Source organism: Nyctereutes procyonoides, unplaced genomic scaffold (assembly GCF_905146905.1).
Source record: "Nyctereutes procyonoides isolate TBG_1078 unplaced genomic scaffold, NYPRO_anot_genome, whole genome shotgun sequence".
In the NCBI taxonomy this organism is placed as follows: domain Eukaryota; kingdom Metazoa; phylum Chordata; class Mammalia; order Carnivora; family Canidae; genus Nyctereutes; species Nyctereutes procyonoides.
This window is the reverse complement of record NW_026575033.1, coordinates 16,458,345-16,478,026: the sequence shown is the minus strand read 5'-3', so window position 1 is coordinate 16,478,026 and position 19,682 is coordinate 16,458,345. Positions and strand designations below refer to the sequence as shown.

General features: G+C 37.2%; 3 protein-coding genes across 17 annotated transcripts in view; 2 read left to right on the top strand and 1 right to left on the bottom strand.

Annotated features, from left to right (window-relative positions):
- Positions 1 to 10,651, top strand: part of SUPT20H (SPT20 homolog, SAGA complex component) — a 39,887-nt gene extending 29,236 nt beyond the window's left edge. For 8 of the 12 annotated variants that reach the window (XM_055317162.1, XM_055317160.1, XM_055317159.1 and 5 more), the window contains 5 exons: positions 2,367 to 2,422; positions 5,010 to 5,129; positions 7,713 to 7,818; positions 9,289 to 9,392; positions 10,157 to 10,651. In XM_055317162.1, coding sequence (XP_055173137.1) covers positions 2,367 to 2,422; positions 5,010 to 5,129; positions 7,713 to 7,818; positions 9,289 to 9,392; positions 10,157 to 10,294 — 524 coding nt within the window. In that variant the 3' untranslated portion in view covers positions 10,295 to 10,651. The remainder of the gene's footprint in view (positions 1 to 2,366; positions 2,423 to 5,009; positions 5,130 to 7,712; positions 7,819 to 9,288; positions 9,393 to 10,156) is intronic. The other 4 variants (XM_055317163.1, XM_055317168.1, XM_055317164.1 and 1 more) reach the window with 1 other exon arrangement.
- On the bottom strand, positions 10,571 to 17,718 carry EXOSC8 (exosome component 8). 2 transcript variants are annotated; one of them, XM_055317171.1, is made up of 11 exons: positions 17,661 to 17,718; positions 16,479 to 16,515; positions 16,265 to 16,328; positions 15,437 to 15,510; positions 13,978 to 14,023; positions 13,169 to 13,274; positions 13,036 to 13,081; positions 12,123 to 12,219; positions 11,755 to 11,875; positions 11,129 to 11,235; positions 10,571 to 10,787 (listed from the first exon to the last, which is right to left on the bottom strand). In XM_055317171.1, the coding sequence occupies exons 1-11, from the start codon at positions 17,675 to 17,677 to the stop codon at positions 10,672 to 10,674; spliced, it is 831 nt and encodes a 276-aa protein (XP_055173146.1). In that variant the 5' UTR covers positions 17,678 to 17,718; the 3' UTR covers positions 10,571 to 10,671. The 2 variants fall into 2 exon arrangements, with proteins under 2 accessions (XP_055173146.1, XP_055173144.1); XM_055317169.1 differs by lacking the exon at positions 17,661 to 17,718 and having other exon boundaries at positions 16,479 to 17,411.
- A 1,079-nt stretch (positions 17,719 to 18,797) lies between these two features.
- ALG5 (ALG5 dolichyl-phosphate beta-glucosyltransferase) overlaps positions 18,798 to 19,682 on the top strand; it is a 47,968-nt gene continuing 47,083 nt past the window's right edge. Inside the window, exon 1 of one of the 3 annotated variants that reach the window (XM_055317356.1) lies at positions 18,798 to 18,934. In XM_055317356.1, coding sequence (XP_055173331.1) covers positions 18,869 to 18,934 — 66 coding nt within the window. In that variant the 5' untranslated portion in view covers positions 18,798 to 18,868. The remainder of the gene's footprint in view (positions 18,935 to 19,682) is intronic. The other 2 variants (XM_055317358.1, XM_055317359.1) reach the window with 2 other exon arrangements.

Sequence of the window (19,682 nt, the reverse complement as noted above, 5' to 3'; positions counted from 1 at the left end):
CAGGTTGTATAAGAAAGGTAACATAGAATGGCAGTAAAAGGACTAGGCTCTGGAGCCAGACTGCTTGAGTTTGAATCACAGTTGTGCAACTTACTGAATAGTATAATCATGGGAAAGTCACCTCACTTTCCTTGTCCGTTAGATAGGGAATAATAATAATGCTTTGCCTCATAGTTGTGAAGATTGAGTAAACATAAATGATGTACTTTAAATTGAGACGTAATAAGCATTCAAAAAAATTTGCTGTCCTCATCATAATTAGTAATAGTTTTAATGCGATAGTTATTATTACTACATATATTGGAGAAGAGTTCTAATAACTTACACAACTTTTTAATGCTGTTTAAAATAATGTTTTATAACATCTTGGATAATCGTTTTCCTGAGAAAATAATTAGCAGGGAAACAAACTTAGCATAGAAAAATTTATCAAAAAATTTCTGAGTTACGAGAGGTCAAACCCAAAGAGTATAATTTAAACATGTAACATATTGCTGTGATTTCCTAAATCTGATGATCTCAATTTTAATAAAACTTAGTGACAGAAGCCCTGGAAAATGGAATCAGGTGTTGAATTTAGGATGCATCTTGCTTATATTTACATATACCTCTACTAGTTAGTTGCATATGGCTCCAGATGTTCAGTGTGGGGCCCAAAAGAAGTCACTTATTTTTTCTCCCTAGTCTCAGTTTCATCTCAAAAATGGGAGTAAAAATATCTTAACTTCAGATGGTACTTAGGAGACATTAATGAAGTGATTTGGAAGTGCCTTTGGTAAGCTACAAGCATTATATAGATGTCATCCATTTTTAAAGGGAGTTATAGCTTTCCATGAGAATTTTTCCTGAAGGGGATAAATCAGTACTGTAATATTTTAGTGTGTTTATGCTTTTTTATTTTCTTTCACAAGGCTTTGATATCATCACCTGTAAAAGTTATGCTTTTTATCCTTTTTTTATTGAACTATATGCTTAGAGGACCAGATACATTTTAATTAGTGTTCAGATCGGTATATTTTGTTTATGTGGACTTTGAGGCCATGGTCAGCAAAGTGCAAGAATGGTTATCTTTTTTAAAGGTTTGTCTTAAAAAAAAAAAAAAAAAAGGCAAGAGGAAGAATATGCCAGAGAGGCCATATGTGGCCCACAGGGCCTACTGAAAAAGTTTGCCAATCCTTGCATTATGATGCACTCTAAAGATTTTGGGGATTACGTTCAGAAATAATAGCAATGTTTCCTGACTTTCAGTTTTGACCCTGAAGCACAAAATTCAGTGTTTTTTTTAAACATTATTAATACTACAATTTTGTACTTGAAAAAATAGCAAACAGTACATGGATTCTTGGAGATATTCTTATTGTATGCTCCTTATCCTTTGAGAAATTTAAATAGATGTCACTACCTGAAATATGTTTTCACAGCAGTGTAGTTTTATTACATTCATGGTGTCTGCATACTTCTTGATTTCTTTCTCTAGCCAAAAATCAAAATAGTGATAAAAGAGGTTATCATTTCTGAAATAATAGAATACAGGCATACCTTGCTTTATTGCACTTTGAAGGTACTGCATTTTCTTCAACGAATTGAAGATTTGTGGCAACCCTGCATGAAGCAAGGCATCAATAGATGCCATTTTTCCAATAGCTTTTCCTCATTTCATATCTCTGGGTCACATTTTGGCAATTCTTGTAGTATTTCAAATCTTCTCATTATTATTACATTTATTATAGTTCTCTGCAATAGTGATTGTAACTCATTGAAAATTCAGTTGATTTTTTTTTTAAGGTTTTTTTATTTATTCATGAAAGAGAGAGAGAGAGGCAGAAGCAGAGACACAGGCAGAGAGAGAAGCAGGCTCCATGCAGGGAGCCCGACGTGGGACTCGATCCAGGGTCTCCAGGACCTGGCCCTGGGCTGAAGGCAGAGCTAAACCGCTGAGCCACCCAGGCTTCCCCAGTTGATGTATTTTTTAACAAGATATTTTAATTAAGGTTTACACATTTTGTTTTTAGACATAATGTGAATGCACACATAATAGACAACAGTATAATATAAACATATTCACTGGAAAATCAAAAAATTCATTTGACTTGCTTTATTGTAATAATCATTTTATTGCTGTGGTCTGGAACCCACAGTACCTCTGAGGTATGCCTATAAAATGCACATCTGGTACACCACATCTTTGAGTAAGATAATAGTGTTAAAATAGGTACTGATGAATTTTTTATTTTAAAGGTATAGAAAAAATAAACACATCTATGCAAAAAGTACTTAAAATGTATTTATATATGCTAAAATATAAAATATTTTGAAGTGTAATAAAATTTCCATTCTCTGTTATAACCATGAGTTTTATTTAACAGGTGTTCCTTTTGGATTAAAAAATACTTCAAGTCTCAGGCCTTTAAATCTACTCCAGGTAATGAGAAATACTGCTTTTGATTCAAGTTTTTATGCTTGGTATCTTTTTTAATGATGTATATCTGATCATATATATAAGCATTTGAAATTTTGAAGTCTGTTTAAAATCTTCTAAGGATGTGGTTCATTATTACTTCCTTTGTGTGATCACATGGAAGGTGAATAAGGAGAAGAATTTGTATCCTATATACTGCACTCATTAGCTCCAGCTCCCTGCCTAACCAAGCACTGGCTGCTCCAATGGGGAGAATTGACAACTACAAAGGACTGCACTTGCCTAGAATAGCAGTGATAAATATACCTAGAAAAGAATTCCTCTTTCAATAGACATTTAATGTATACATGGTATGTAATACTCTTTGCTTAAATATTTTAAAAATAGGTAGGTGTTCTTTTCCTAAGAGAATATGATTTCTTAACAAAATGCCACGTACCTAGTCATTCAATAAATGTCAGATTATAGTTTGTGTCTAATGATGTATCTTTACTTATGTGTTATCAGTGTCAACATACAAAAAGAGATTGGAAGTGGGAAATTTAGTACATGTTGTGAACTGACAATATTCTGGGTGTTATGCTAGGTCCTTTAATTTAAGGATGAAATCCAGTATGAAGCTGCCTATTTGGAAAATGGGTGGTATTGTCTACAGAGAACTTTAAGAAAAAGGTAGACATGAATGTCTGGACACAAAATGGCAGAGCTTTGGATTATTGGGAAAAAGCAGTAGTACCGGACTGATCAACCTGGTTTCAAGAGTAACAAACTAGGAAACGTATTTTAAGCCAAAACTTAAACATTTCTTATACAAGATGTAAACAGTATCTATACTTAATAGAACGTAATCACAGAACAGTCCACTTATAATATGGATAGACCACAGGTCACATTGGTTTATTTAGCCAACTTTTCTGCAGATTGCTGTTGGAAAAGAGTGGAATTCTTAATAGCACTAATCATAAGGCTACCTTATAAATTATATTTTGCTATACTTATTATCTAACTGATTAAGGAAGGAACAGTTGACCTCTGCTAAGTCCAGATTTGCCTAACAATGAGGTTTAGAGATACTGACCTAAGAACACTTATTTACTTATTTGTTTGTTTTTTTGTTTGTTTATGGCTATTCAGAGTTCTGTAGTTGGGTATTTATTTGCTTGGACTTCCTATTAAAGTTTTCAAAGTGCTTATACAGTAGTCCCCCATTATTTGCAGAGGATACATTTCAAGATACTCAGTAGATGCCTAAAACATGGATGGTACCAAAACCCTATATAACATACTGTTTTTTCCTCTGCGTACATACTGTTAACCTTAAAAATAAAATTGTCAGTTATTTTACCAGCAAAGTAGATTTATTTGGGAATTTCAGAGAATTGCTATTTGGGCCAAGTGAGCTATGACAAAACCATAGGCAAGTTCAACAAAAAGAAAAGAAGAGTATTTTCCTACAATAAAGTATAATTTGTGAATTAGACACAGAGATTAACAATGATTAATAAAATAGAACACTGATAACTACACTGTAATAAAAGTTATGTTAATATGATCTCTCTCTCAAAATATCTTTTGTACTGTACTCACCCTTCTCTTGATGTGAGTTGATAAAATGTGTACGTGATAAGATGATGTGAGGTGGATGACGTAAACATTGCGACATAGCATTAGCTACTCTTGACCTGACCGTGTCAGGGGGATCATCTGCTTCTGAGCTGCAGTTGACTGTAGTAATTGAAACCAGAGAAAGCAAAACCATGCATGAAGGGAGATTACTATAACTTAAACCCATATAGAATAAACTGGAAAAGCCATTTATTTTCTGATGCATTTAGAAACCAAAGTTTTAATTTTTAACATGGAGCTTTCTGGGTGCCTTAAAAAGTTTTGGGTTTTTTTTTTTTTTTTTTTTAAGTAATTTAGGTACAGAATGACAGAGCAGCAAGTAGTACCCTTAAATTAAACATATGGATAGCTACTGTACTTCTGTTATAGCGTTGGAATTCCTTACTGTGTCATATAAAAACCCATGCATTTCGGGTCTTTGTAAAGCTGTGTAAAGCTGGAACAAATTAAGTAAGTTTTCTTAATTGTATCTATCGTTAGTTTCTTTGGGGATGTCTGGGTTGCTCAGTGATTGAGCATCTGCTTTCGTCTCAGTGTGTGATTCCAGGATCTTGGGATGGAGTCCCGCATCAGGCTCCTTTCAGGGAGCCTGCTCTTCCCTCTGCCTGTGCCTCTGCCTGTGTCTCTCATGAATAAATAATTTTTTTAAAAAAAAATGCTATTTTGTATTTATTGATGTGTAAGAAAAGTTTAAATAAAAGCCGTATGTATATTTGGATAGCTAACTATTAAGCAAAAAGATATATGTTTGGGATTACTTACATATTTGAGAACCCGAAATAATAGCAATTAAGTACTTTTTTTAAGTAAATCTTTTTTTAAGGTCATGGATATTGGTTTGATGGTTTACCTGTTTTCTCAATCCACAGAAGAATGTCTGATACGTAGTGAATATTCTAAAAGTATTTATGGAATAAAGAAATTTCTAAAATGTGAGATGGGTTAATTAGCTCTTCTTTAATAGCTTCCAGGTGGCTCACTCATTTTTAACACACTGCAGCAGCAGCAACAGCAGCTCTCTCAATTTACACCACAGCAGCCTCAGCAACCCACAACTTCTAGTCCTCAACAACCAGGGGAGCAGGTATGTTCTTTCCAGCTCCCTACCTGCTTTACATTATAGAATTGTAACTTTTTTTTTTCATATGTTTAAAGTATATTTGACGTGGTTTTAGTTTGTTCATACAGGTAGTAGTTCCTGTTCTGCTTTTATTAACAGTAGTAGTGATCAGTTATTGGGTGCCTACTTCAAATTCTTTTTCTGCCCCTATAGCCTGTGCATTTTTTTGTCCAGTCATTATCCTTCTGTTTGCAGTGTTCTGTGTCTTTTGGAATAGAGATGTCCTTACTATTATTAAGCTTAGGGGAGAGGGAAGATTGACAAAAATATTTGTAGGTTGTTGAACAGAATAAAATTGAAAAAGAACTGCAGTAAATAAAAGTAGAAGGAACTACAACTTTTTCTGAATCTTTGTTACACTTTGGAATCATTCAGGAACTAAAAATACTTATTCTCAGGTCCCAACCCAAGTTTTTCTTAGCTCACAAAGATTCCCCAGGTAAGTGTTGGTTGGGTAAAAGCTCATCCGCCAGTAGTTTCTCAGGAAGGGCACATTCAAAACTATTTTTTTATTCTTTAACATATGAAGGATTACTTGGCTAGATATAAAATTGATTTGTACTTTTTTAATTGTGTAAAATATACATATAATTTGTTATCTTCATCATTTTAAGTGTGCATTTTAAATCATGTTACATATATTCATATTGTTAGGCATCCAATCTCCAGAGCATTTTCATCTTGCAAAACTGAAATTGTGTACCCATTAATTACTGTGCCCAGTAATTCCCTACCTATTTCCCTCTCCTGCTAGCCCTGACAACTATCATTCTGCTTTCTATTTCTCTGCATTTGACTACTGTAGGCAATATCTGTCTTTCTCTGACTAGTTTACTTCACTTAGTGTAATGTCTTCAAGTTCATCCATGTTGTAGTGTATGTCAGAATTTCCTTACGTTTTAAGCCTGAATTGAATAATATTCCATTGTATGTTTATTCCACATTTATCTGTTCCTCTGTTGATGAACATTTGGATTGCTTCCATCTTTTGGCTATGATAAATAGTGCTTCTATGAACATGGGTATACAAACAGCTCTTCCAAATCCCTGCTTTTCTTTTTTTTTTTTTTTTGGATAATACCCAGGAGTGAGATTTTCAATTTTTAAGGGACTTACGTACTGTTTTCTATATAGCTATACTATTTTACATTCTCCTTAGTGGTGTACAGGGTCTGTTTCTCAATATCCTGACAAGTTTTGACACTTGTTATTTTCTCGGTCTTTTTTTTAATAGTAACCATTTTCTGCTTGTCTTCTAATAATTGTACACCTTTTCATTTAAATATGTGATCCATTTCTAGTTAATTTTTGTATAAGGTGTAAGACTTAGGTCAGAGTTCTTTGGCGGGGGGCAAAAGGGATTGTTGTCCAATTGCTGCAGCACTAGTTGTTGAAAAAGCCATCTTTAATCAATTGAGTCTCTTGAACCTTTGGCAAGATGTATTTGCATGGCTCTTTCTGTTTTCTGTTCTCTTCCACTTACCTATGTATTTATCCTTGTGTTGGTACCACACTGTCTTGATTAGTGTCAACTATAGAGTAAGTCTTAATATCAGACAATGTGAGTCCTCCCATTTTATTTTTCAAAACTGTTTAGCTATTCTAGATCTTTTGCTTTTCCAACTAAATTTTAGAATTGTCTATAGAAACAGAGAAAAAAAGAACCTGTCAGGGTTTTTAAGGGAAATGAGTTGAATCTGTAGGTCAGTTTGAAAGTGACTTTACCATCTTTAATATGTGACTATTCCAGTCCATGAACACAGAATGTCTCTACCTAAGCCAAAATCAGCTATTTTTCACCACAAAAATCCTATATGTGTTTTGTAGTTTACACATAAGTGTTCTTTCCTTTTTTGGAATTATAAATGGGGTAGGTACTGTTTTAATTTTCAGGTTTCTGGATGTTCACTGATAGCATATAGAATTGATTTTTGTGGTTGATCTTATAGTCCGCAATCTTACTGAACTTGTTTATTAGTTTTAGGAGCTTTTTTGTAGATTCCTCAATATTTTCGAGTCATGCCATTTGCAGATAAGAACAGGTTTTTTTCTTTATATGCTTATTAATTTCTTTTTTATTGCTAATTGTAATCATTAGAAATTCTAGTGCTATGTTGCTAGTGTTTTAAGCTTTAAAAAATGGTTTTGATAAAGCTTTATAGAAGCCTTAAGGATTATTAATATATCATCAAACAATAAACCAATACAGAATTAGTTCTAAAAAATTAAGTTTTATTTTCTTGGTTTCAAAATACAATATACTGAGATGCCTGGGCTGGCTTAGGTAATAGAGTGTACAACTCTTTATTGTGGGGTTGTGATCTCAAGCCTCACATTGGGTGTAGAGCTTACTTAAAAATAAAAGATAAACGCAAAATACCACATACTTATTCTTGCTAATTCTACATAGCTTTAAATATTTTCTTTATTCTTTTTACAAGACCTAATCTGATGTTGGTATTTTACCTCATACAGGAAAAAAAAAAAAATTAACAAATCAAAATTGTTTTTCTTTTTGTACAAGTCATGTATTATTTTTTTATTTAGGGTTCTGAACAAGGTTCAACCGGTCAAGAACAGGCCTTATCTGCTCAGCACGCTGCTGTTATTAACCTTGCTGGAGTAGGAAGTTTTATGCAGTCACAGGCAGCTGGTTGGTATCTTTATACCTTCATATGTTACTAAAAATAACTGATCATTTAGGGATCTCAGTGTTATTTCTTTTCCTTCTCTTGCAGGCAGTAGCAGGAAAAAATACGGTTCTATTTAATGCATGCACTATTGATTTTGATGGCCCTAAGATTTTTTGTTGTTGTTGTTAATTTGACAGTTGATTAAAAGGGTTTTTACTTTCATATAAATAGTAGTTGGGTTTTCCTCACATTACAGTTGGCAGAATTTTATACAATTATCCAGCTTACTACAAAGCTACAAAGCTGTTAAATCTTCAGTTCTCCTGGGTTGAGACTGCCTTTTTCTTGATTCCATAATCTTTTATCTCCTTCTGGTAGCTTGCATTTGCATGAACCAAGACTTACTGGTCAGCTTAACTTTTATAACCCACTTTTATCATTTGTAATATATATATATGTATATATATATATATATATATATATATATATATATGCTAAATGCTCACCACTTCCAGCAGTAAGTGGTGAGCCAAAGAATTACCTTTAATGAAGGTATCTTGTCATTTAAAGACAATAATCATAACTTAATATTTAATTAAAGTCACTAACCACGTGTATAAGTAAGTCATGATAGTTTGAAGATTGAGTGGACAATGTCAACATTTTGAATTATCACTGGACTTACTGTCCTAAACAACTCCCAGTGTCTGAATTTAGAATAAGCAAGGTCTTGCATAATGCCGTATTTAGAGCTGGTGAATTTCCAAATATAAATTTGTGATCATAAACCTTTACCACTGGAGTTATAAAATCTCCTAAAATGGCTGTTGTATATTTTAGTGGAAATTCTAGGCTAAAAAGTAATGAGAATGTTTCTAGCTCTAGACCTGCCAATAATTCTTTTGAGTGTGTCATTCAGACCATCTCTGGCCTTTGCTTGGAATTTTTTTCATCTGTATGTTGAGAAGGTTAAACTGATTACTCTGGTCCCCTTCAGCTCGAAAAGAAATGGAATATTGCAGTTTCATTTTACTACCATTGTTGGCTAGTAGTAGTCTAGTCTGGAACTCATCACAGCATCTTTTGTTTAAAGCACTTGTCTACCAGTTTTGTCATTATGGTAGAATGGACTTCTCCCACTTTTCCTTACTTCATTGATTATATTTTAAAGCATCATGCTGTTATTTACATTTTGCCAGAAAACCTTCTCAGCAAAATAGCAAATTTCATTGTAATGCAAGGAGGAGGGATACAGTGCTTTGGTACACAGGCACTCCCTTCCCTTTCATATTCAGGAGGTTCAATCATCAGTGGTACCCTCAACTAACAGGAGACTATACTAAATTTATCCTGAAATGTCTGTGATTTGATACTTAAGATTAATCATACTGATAACTTTTCTATTATTTCATTTTCTGTGTTGTCCTTTTCTAACCCTGGTAGCCTTCAAACTTTTTGACTGGCCTGCTTTCCCCTTCTCCTCTCTGTAGTGTTGTCTCAGCTTGGCTCTGGCGAGAACAGACCTGAGCAAAGCCTTCCTCAGCAGAGATTCCAGCTCTCCTCTGCCTTTCAACAGCAGCAGCAACAGATACAAGTAATCCAGCAACTTCACTCTGATTACATTTTTAAAGATACTCTGCTCCAAAAGTAGTTCAACATACCTTACTCTAGTTTTATTTTACTGTCCTTTAAGACTATATAGTAGTAGGTAAATAATTTAGCAAGTTTTACTTAAAAGTCTGACATTTTAGCCAGTCATCTTGGAGCACTGAACATATTTTGTACATTTAAGCCATACTCTTTCCTAATTTAAAATCTTACATGAAGTGCTGGTGGCACATTAACATACATTTTTCAGTTTCCAGTATTTTTTGAAACAGATAGTTATAAGTGCCAATGGTTAGCTTTTTGATATTGTACTGCAGATAAAGGCAAGTATATCAGTGTTCCTATTAGTAAATGTCATACCGGTTTTAGAAAAATGTTATTCCATGATTGTAGGAAGTCAGCATTTTATGGTTGACTATCTTTGATATGCAGGGTGGTTTTATATTGCTATAAACTATCATACAACAAATAGTAACTGAAGTTGCTGAGTTACTACAATATAGATTGGCAGGGCAAAGTAACAACCATTTTTGAAGTTCACCAAGAACCCATTTTTAAAGCCCTTAGCAGGCTTCTGTGCCACTGGTGCTGTTTGACTGTGCGTTGTCTCAGTGTGGTATAGTCCCTTTTTGTTATCTTGGTGCTTTTTCTCCCTTTCAGTTTTGTTGTTTTCATCTCTCAGGAAAAGCACCCTTCCATACCTGCCTACAATTAATGTAACCTTGACTTTTCCCCCCCTCCCTTTTGCAGCAGTTGCGATTCTTACAGCATCAAATGGCTATGGCAGCAGCAGCAGCACAAACAGCTCAGCTACATCGGCATCGGCATACAGGCAGCCAGTCAAAAAGTAAAATGAAGAGAGGCACGCCAACCACTCCAAAATTCTGAGTCTTGCTTATTTTTTTTTCTCTTTTTTAAAACCATAAGAGCATTGAATCAAAGGATTCTTGAGTTTCTACTTCATTTTTTTTTAAATGTCAGTATTTTACATTGTGAGATGTACAAACTTTATACAGAAGCACAACCCTATGATTTTTAATTAAAAACAGGGAAATGGTCTAACAAACCATTAGGGTTGGTTTGCCTAAGTCATTGCTTTTTAAAAAGTGGTCTCACTGTACATACTACATATGGAAGTGACCTAAGAAAAATACTAGAAACATCTTTCTGAAGAATGTAGTTTGATATTTATTTAGTATAAAAGGTTTGTGCACAGTGTAAGAAATACAGTTTTTACAAATCCGTTTTGAAAATGTGGTGGTTGTTTATTTGGGTTTCATACTCTTAATTACTTCATCCATCAGTTTTTTTACTTCTTTGTGTCTGGTAACTGCTCGGCTCATACAATCCTGAAGTTTAGCTCCAGTCAGTCCACTTCCACCTGAAAGATTATTGACAACACTTTTCATGTTATTTTTACTTGTAAAAAAAAAATAAACCAAGTTATAAAACAAACAATTCAATAATGTAAGCCAGTGAGACTGTCTCAAGATTTGCAAGTTCTTTTTTAACAGGCCCTCAAGTGATTCTAATGCATACCATAAGTTTAAGAACCACTGGTAGACAATATAGAAAAGTAAGGAATTTGAGATAACAAACTGCAGTAAACTTGTATTAGGTAAATAATAAAACCTCACATTCTATTTGGCCTTTCCTAATACAAAGAAGCTCACAATGAGTTTTTAATTTTACATGTATAGGGTTAAAATGAAAGGAACATGCCTGGTTTGTGAAGACAACATAGCTTGCCTTCCTCATCCATTACTACTGTTAAGGTTCCAGTTGCCAGATGTTCCTCCTCTCCAGTAGGATCAACTATGAGCAGAGTGCTATTTAAAATACAAGAAAAACATAAATTACCAATCTATGAAACAAATTTTATTTTACAAAGAATAAAAATTCTGGCCTAGTATTAGATGTCAGATTAACCTAGTATTGATGACAGAATAGAACTGGTGGGAAACCAGAAAAGTTAATAGCAACTTAACATTCTACTACTTGTTCTTACAAGTAGGGCAAATCTTCTTTGCCCTTCGATTTATGAATATATTAAAGTCCTTGGCAAATACAGAAGATAGCTTAAGGTAAATCTGTGAAATATTGAAGATTAACATTAGGCAGGAATAAGAAAAACTGGGAAAATAAAAATTCATCATAAAGTCAGGACAGTTTTGAAAGTATAAAGGTTATTAGCTAATAATAACTGCAGGGACAACAGTTACAAACCTAGATGTCCAGGGCAATCTAGGATGTATGGTTACCTTAAGCATTTACTGAAAAGTAAGAAAGCAGAGTAACAATCCATTACCTTAATTACATAGTTTTTAAAATACATTTGATTAACTTACTCATCAAATACAGCAAAGGAAGTTGCAACTGGATGAGTTCTAATATTCAAGTAACTTTTCTTCTTTAAATTAACTTCTGCTAAACCAGTTTCTTCATTTATAGTAACTTCCGGCAGCTGTGCTAGAAAGGCAAACATATGAAATAAGTCTCACTCTAAACAAATACAGGTTTCTATGCTTTACACTTTTTTCTGCTTAGATTGTTTAGAAGTATTTTTTTTAATTATCTTAGGATAATTAAGGTAAATTTAGTGGCTATAAACATTCTTTTTCTTTAATTTAGAATTTCATGATCGATCGATCACTATTAACTAAAACTTTAAAAAGTGTATTGATAAAGTTTAGCAAACAATATTAAGGTTGCTTACCATTTTTTAAAGCTGCTAACAAAGCAAATGTACAGGCATCCAAGATGTTCCCATCATAGTCAAGGCAAATGATATCACAGTACAGAACCCAAGAAAGCTAGAACAGAATTTATACAAAATACGAATTAAAGCCTTCTGATGGGTAGAACATGGTAATTGTTTCAGCCTACAAACCACAGAATCCTTGGTTAGACAAGCATGATACCTTCAGAGCTCAAAAACTTAAAAGCTACCCTTACTTATAAAGTATATAACCAACAAAGTAGGTTTGATTTTTAAAAACTTTGGCTTTTTTTTTTTAAATTTCCAAGCTGATAAATAATTTCTAGATTTCCATCAACAGCTATAGAAGTATAAACAATTTCCATTCTTGCTAAGTTTGCAGTAAAATAAATGCTTTTTTGGAAGTCCTAAATGAAGTCCAAAATGTACTTTCCCACAAAAACCTTAATATATGATATGGCTAAGCTTTACAATGCTAATAAATCTGTATATAATGAAACCGGAAAAGCTTCTAAGTCCTAGTTAACTTAGTTCTAAATTTTAGATGTGAAATTAACAGACTAGAAATGTATACTGTGGATTTACCCTAAACACATCAGCTGATCAGATACTAATCTATACAGAATAAACAAATGACTGAATTACTGTAAAAGAGGGGGAAAAAGTTACCTCAGCTTTTTTTTTTTTAATTATTTTTTCCTCAGCTTTAAAGTCAAAAAACTTTTTCTATGAACTATATGGTTTATTTTAGATAGTTACAGAGTAAACCGGATTTTTTAACTAAATTCCATCTTTCTTAGGACGTTCATATTTAAGCCCACTGTGGCTTGTTCTTTTAATTTCCCTGTTGTCTTTCCATAAAAAACAATTCAGTGTTAATAAAACCTCATAGCTTCCTTATTCATCTTACCTTTCCTGGAGAAATGCATAAGTCCTCTTTCTGAATTATCTGTGAACTTGATTTAATAATAAAGCACAATAAATTAAAGGTCAAAAGCTATCTAAAAATAAATGACAGTCAAATGTTACCAGGATGATCTTACTTTTCAATGACATCTGCAATGAACTGGCTAGCCACCTGGGCCTCTTCTCCAGGAGGTCCAGATCGAAATCTCGATGAACACAGAGGTGGTAGATCCACATTAGGAACTGAAAGAAACACTCTGCAGCTATGAACTAAACTTTACCTCTGGTTTGTGGAAGTCTTAAAGATATTCTCAATCCACTGCAAAGGTGATTATAGCCATAGACAGGATTTCCAAAGGTTGTAAAATCAATTATTTCTTTTTTTGGTCTTTGTAAGACTCACAGGCTTAGATAAAATTTACATTTTCCTTTTTTTTTCCCCACAGAAATGCCAAAAAAAGTAAAAAATAAGCATCTATTAAGGAAGGCCTCAATCCTAAATCCTTCAGAAAAATAAGATTTCTACCTCAATCTGTATCAGTAGATAGCCTCTTAAATCCACCTGCCTGCATTTTTAAAATGTTGGTACCTACTATAAAGAACAGATGGTCTGCAGCAAGAAGAATATTCCAGAGTGATATAAATGAGGAACATTTATGGAAATATAAAAGTTTAGGATTACAACACTTTCCTAAGAGATACTATTTTCTTGTTTGATGACCTCTGAATGTATAAACAACTGATCAAAGCTGAAAAATTTGTAAAATTGTCTATTGTGCTATTAGTCTTACATTCTAACAAAATGTTTCAAGAAGGTATTATGCTTCACTCCTAGATATTTCTGAATCTTCTACATTTTCTTCAACTCAACTACTAGGACTGAACTACAATATCATTAAATGTGTTTGAAGTATTTGTATGAAAATAACAGGACCATTTAACTTACCAACATATCCTTTATCAGGGGCATCTGCTGGTGGTGCTGCAAATTCCTATAGAAACAAATACGTTCTATGAAAGAAGCTACTCAATATTTGTGAAGAGAGCTTAGCAATTAGTTATAGAAGCCTTCAGCAAAGACCATCTTAGCTAATTACATCAAGAGCATCTAATATGGGGATCCCTGGGTGGTGCAGCGGTTTGGCGCCTGCCTTTGGCCCAGGGCGTGATCCTGGAGACCCGGGATCGAATCCCACGTCGGGCTCCTGGTGCATGGAGCCTGCTTCTCCCTCTGCCTGTGTCTCTGCCCCTCTCTCTCTATCATAAATAAATAAAAATAAAAAAAAATATTAAAAAAAAAAAAGAGCATCTAATATGCGTAGGGAGTCCCATCAGGCTGTATTTGGACATTGGCTAGATCTGGTCTGCAAAGTAAAAAGGCAGCATAGCTCAGTTGCCTACATTCTAGTGCTACTAACCAAAATTAACGTGGGGGCTCTTTAAAAAAAAAAAAATGAATTTTCTTTCTCTCTTCCTCTCAGTAACAAGCTGAATTTAAACTTAATGTTAATCCTTACACAGCAAGATTTAGGAAGCGATAATGTGGTCAAGAGCAAAAGCCTAGTAATCACTGACCTGGTTCAAATGTCAGACCCACACTTTTTGGCTGAGGAACTTTAGTCAAATCACCTAAACTCTTACCACTCAACTTCCTCATCTGCAAAATGAGAAGTTAATATGACCTACTTTTAGGGACTCTCAATAAGGGTCAAATGAGGTATGTCCTCAGCATAAAAGCTGGCAACAATTAAGTGCTCAGATGTGGATATCACCCCAGCTTTATCACCCTGAGAAAGAATCTGAACTTAGGTTAAGTAATTCACAGTGCAACATAGTGAAAAAAGCAGAAGCTGGAGTCAAAGTTATATCCAAGTTCTAGTTATGGTATATTCCTGGACAAGTTACTGAACTTCATTTAAAACAGAAGGCAGAAAAATTCTACCTCAAATGATTGTTCTCATGATTAAACTGATAATTCTGTAATAAAGCACCCAATTTAAGGTTCTTGGACCATAAAAGGTACTCAGTAAACTGTGGCTATTATTCCCTCAAACTCTTTTGAGCAATCTCAATTTTCTACATTATTTGGACTGATTAAATGTTATCACTGGATAAGAGGATATAAAAAATCTTTCTCCAATAACAAATTCTTAAAAAATTAAAGGTAGTGAGGATTTTAAAAACTTTCATTTCAGCACGTTTGATGCATGTTGACAAGAGTCTTTAGATTTGGGTTTTTAATCTACTTTGTTCTCTACTCAAAGGTGAAAGCTCTTAGGAAATGAAAAGCACTAAAAAAACTGACACATGGCTGCCTAATCAACAGAATTATAGGTGTAAATTATAATAAGTACATGAAAATAATTTGGCAAATCAAATCTTGGTAAGACATATATTAAACCTACCGCTTTAATTCCACAAATTACTGTAGTATTTCCCAGCTTCACTAAAGCGGAACCATCTGCAGTACTAATTGAACCTGAAAAGATAAAAGCGAAATAAACAGTACAGGGAAAGTTTTCATTTTCTACACATGATTTTATCTTGCTATGTATCTCAGTAGCTTATGAAAATTTAGTTCTAACTCAAGTCTTTTTTAAGTGACGTAACTATTTAAAAATTAGTGCTTTAGGAATTATTCACCTGTCCTTGAATTTGAGTTAGTCATTTTCATTCAGTCACAGAACTGTTCTACAGATAACAATCTCTTGACAAAACATTACTGGATTCCTTTAGATATAGTAGAATTTGGCTGAAATATGTTTAAATGGCTCAGGCTAAAACTCAGGAATATCATACAAGTTAAACTGGAAAATTCTGTGTTTCCAACAGAAAGTTTAATAAGACATAAAAAAAAAATACATATCTTGGAGGCTTTGAAGAAAGAAGGGATAAAACACTACTGTTACTTCAAAATTTAAAAGAAGAACATACCAATTGACACAAAGGTGAGTTTTAAAAACCACCAAAAAGAATACTTCTATTTAAAAAAAAAAAAAAAAAAAAGAGGGATGCCTGGTTGGCTCAGTAGTTGAGCGTCTGCCTTTGGCTCAGGGCGTGATCCTGAGGTTCTGGGATGGAGTTCTGAGGTGGGCTCCCAAGCAGGGAGCCGGCGTCTCCCTCTGCCTATGTCAACTGCCTCTCTATGTCTCATGAATAAATAAAAAGCTTTAAAAACAGAAAAATTCTGAAGCAACTTCAATAACCTATTTTAGAACTCAAAATATCCTTACCTATGTTGACAGTTGTGGTTCTGAATTCACCAAGTTCTCTTCCATCAGGACGGCAGTTCTCTTTCTAAATAAACATTTACATGAAAATGGATTACATTTATACTTTACACACACCAGAGAAAAACACATTAAACCTCGTTAATTCACATAATTTGAAAAGATGCACGTGATACTGTTATCAAAAGGTACAATACACATAACCACCTTTACTCACCAAAAATCTCCTGTAATACTCCAGAGGTTCCACAGTTCTGAAACATGTTAAAAACGGATGAGGTAAGTTAGTACATCTTAACATAAATCCAGAAACTGGCAAAGATCTTAGGAGTGTGAGGATGCAGCATAAATTTCCCCAATTTGTAACTTCCTTTCATGAATTCTGATGTTTATGCTGCCCCATACAACTATTAAAAGGTGCTCTTGCAGTCGTAATCAGACTCCACTGCTGTCCTTAACGCTACCTTAAACAAATACAGGCTGGAGCCCGGAGCCTTTGGACATCTTTGGAAGAATTAATCCAATTATTACAAAATAATGATGTCACTTTTGCTCTGAAGCAGGGATTACCGCAACATGAGGAAAAATTACATCTTTATTTTCACTGTCCTGTAACTGAAACTTAGCATATTCTTTAATTATGACCAAGGGAAGAAGCCTTTATATTAGAACCTGCAACTTTTAACAACCACAGAGATTAAATGTTTTCGTTTTACTTTATAGTTGGCGAAGGTTACGTGCAGACGCGTTACTCTGGAATTCAGGAGTTAACTGGACTCCCCACTAGCTAGAGCTTGTTTAAGAATGTTAATTTTAAAAGGAGCACATATATATCACTGTTATCAATAACTCGAGAGTTTATGCAAATAGATAACTGCGTCAATACGACGGTCTTCCCGTGGAATCTTATGTAGTTTACCCAATGAAAAATTTGTGAGGACAAAAATTTACAGGCTTCCCCAGAGTGGCACCAAAAAAAGGCTCAAGTAAAACCTTCCCAACAAGGCACAATCCTTTTAGAAGGAAGTCAGGGAGAGGGAGAAGAGAGCGGCACGTGGTTCTGCTAGAACGCCTATGAGAAGGCTACGACGCGGTCTCCGGGGCCCGCACGGCCACCACACAAGCACCACACAAGCTCCACACAAGCCAGCGGCGCTCGCCTCGGTCCTGAGCTCCGCACACGGTCCCTTCCGTCTTCCGTCTGACTGCGGAGAGAAAGCCCCCGCTCCTTTCACCACGACCACCTCCAGGTCCTTCTGCCCGTCGCCTACTGCCGTGAGGGAAACAAACGGGAATCTGGCAGGGTGGCCTCCAGGTGAAAAAAAATCCCAGCGAAGGGTTAAAGTAAGCCTCCAACCGCCAGAGTACAAACACGCGCCCGCCGGCCGCCCACACTCACTTGAACCCGGCCGCCATCTTCCCGCCCGCGCGCGTGCGCCTGCGCCAGGCGAGGCCGCGCCCCCGGGCCGCGCGCCTACCCCGCCTCCAAACTTTCGACAGACGCGCCTGCGCCCTCCGTCCGCTGCTGCGGAGGCCGAGGGCTGGTCGCCGCGAGGGGGGGGGGGGGGTCTCGTTCCACCTCCGCTCGGAGGAGCCCAGCGCGCCTCTAGGCTTCTTTGCCTTGGACGCGCTTTGTTGAATCTGCTCTTGCGAAAGAGACGGGTGTGTCTCTTTAGAAAAACGGTATGGTAGTTCAGGAGTTTAAGGGAAAACCGACCTTATTGCCAAGAATTGAGTGAGTATCAAGTGTGGGGCGTTATTCCAAAGTTCCTGCGTCCTTTTCCCGCCTCTGTCTCAGGCTGGGCCCTGGGCGTGCCTCACCCCAAGGGAAGGGCTCCCTGCTCCAGTTGCTGAGGAATCACGTAAACTTCCTGTGCGCTGCTGGTCCGCACCGGGGTACACTTGGCGGATCCCCGGAGCGGGCTCCTAAGGAGCAGCCTGTGCTGTGGGCTGTGTTTGTTCTCAAAGCCGTCACCTCCCTCCTAGGTAGGTTCGCCAGACAGAATACAGAACATCCAATTAATTCTTAATGTCAGATAAACAAGTTAATTTTTCCCCACTATGACTATACCCCAAATAGTACACGTTATTAGTTGTTACGGGGCGGGGGGCGGGGGCGGCTGGGAGCGAAGAATGTTTCAGAAATAGATAATGGGTGCAGAAAATTGTGAATGTGACCAATACCACCGTATTGTACCCTTAAAATGGTTAAAATGGCAAATTTTATGCTGTCTCAGTTTATAAAGACTCACGTAATACAATAAAACCTTTTTAACGGGTGGATTGTATGGTGCGTGAATCCTGTTTTAACACGGCTGTCGAAAAACCGTTCACTGCCTACCTGAAATTCAGATTAAGTGGAATCCTGTGTGTGTCCTCGCCGATTCTGTCAACCCTGCGGGGAACCCGGCGCCGGCGCCTGCGCCTGCGCCTGCGCGCGAGCCTGGCCGCCGGGGACGGCGTGTGCGCCGCCTCGCCGCGAGGGGCGCTGTGGGCGGCGGGCGCCGGGCGGGCTCGGCCGCTCGCCGGCGGGAGGCGGAGCTGCGCGGCCGCGCTTCCGCGTGTGTGTAGGTGCTGGCGAGGGCGCGCGGCGGCCGGGCATGGACGATGATTGCGCTCCTGCTGCAGCTGGCTGTGCTCGGCGTGGCGCTGGCGGCCGCCGCCCTGACACTGGTGAGGAGAGGGCTGGGGACCGACGCGGGCCTGGGCCCAGTCCTCTCAGAGACTCGGCCGCCACGCATCCTGTCCTCTGCCCCGCACACTTCGACGTGTCCCTTTCCCCCCACGCGCTCCCCCGAAACTTGACTCCGGGATTTCCTCTCCTAGAACTTCGCAGCCCCTTTCTTCCCTTCTTTGTCTTTATTTTGGAGCGTTACCTCCCTCTGCGGCCAGGCCCTTGTAACGTTCGTGCCCCGGGGTCGTGCGCACCCGTCAGCCTCCACCGGCCCCCTAGTCCCCGCTCTCTGCCCACCCGCCCCGTCAGTCCCGACCTCTCCGCCCCTTCCTCCTGCGTCTGCAGCCTGTGCAGTTCCGGCTGCACCCGGGAAGGTCTCGAGCCCCCCCAGGAGGTTTGCGCTCCCTGGCCTGGCCCTCCTGATGTGGGGAAGCGACTAGAAGGTGGTGACAGCTTTGGCGAGAGCCATCTGCTAGAGATTGGGGTGAATCAGTGGATCAAGAAGACCCAGGAGGGACACAGGCCTGCTGTTAGCGTTGTCTGGCAGTCCTTAGGTCCCAGGATTGAACACCCTGAATTCGCTGCCTCTAAAGGAGGGTACAATAGAATTGAGACTCGGATTTTCTTTGCCATCACTCTGGAAACAGACATTGTAAGCACTTGCTGATTCGTTCGTAATGGTTTGCCAAGTGAGCTTTCTCCCTTATAATTTGGAACGAGCCTGCCATCCAGTTAGTACATGGAGAG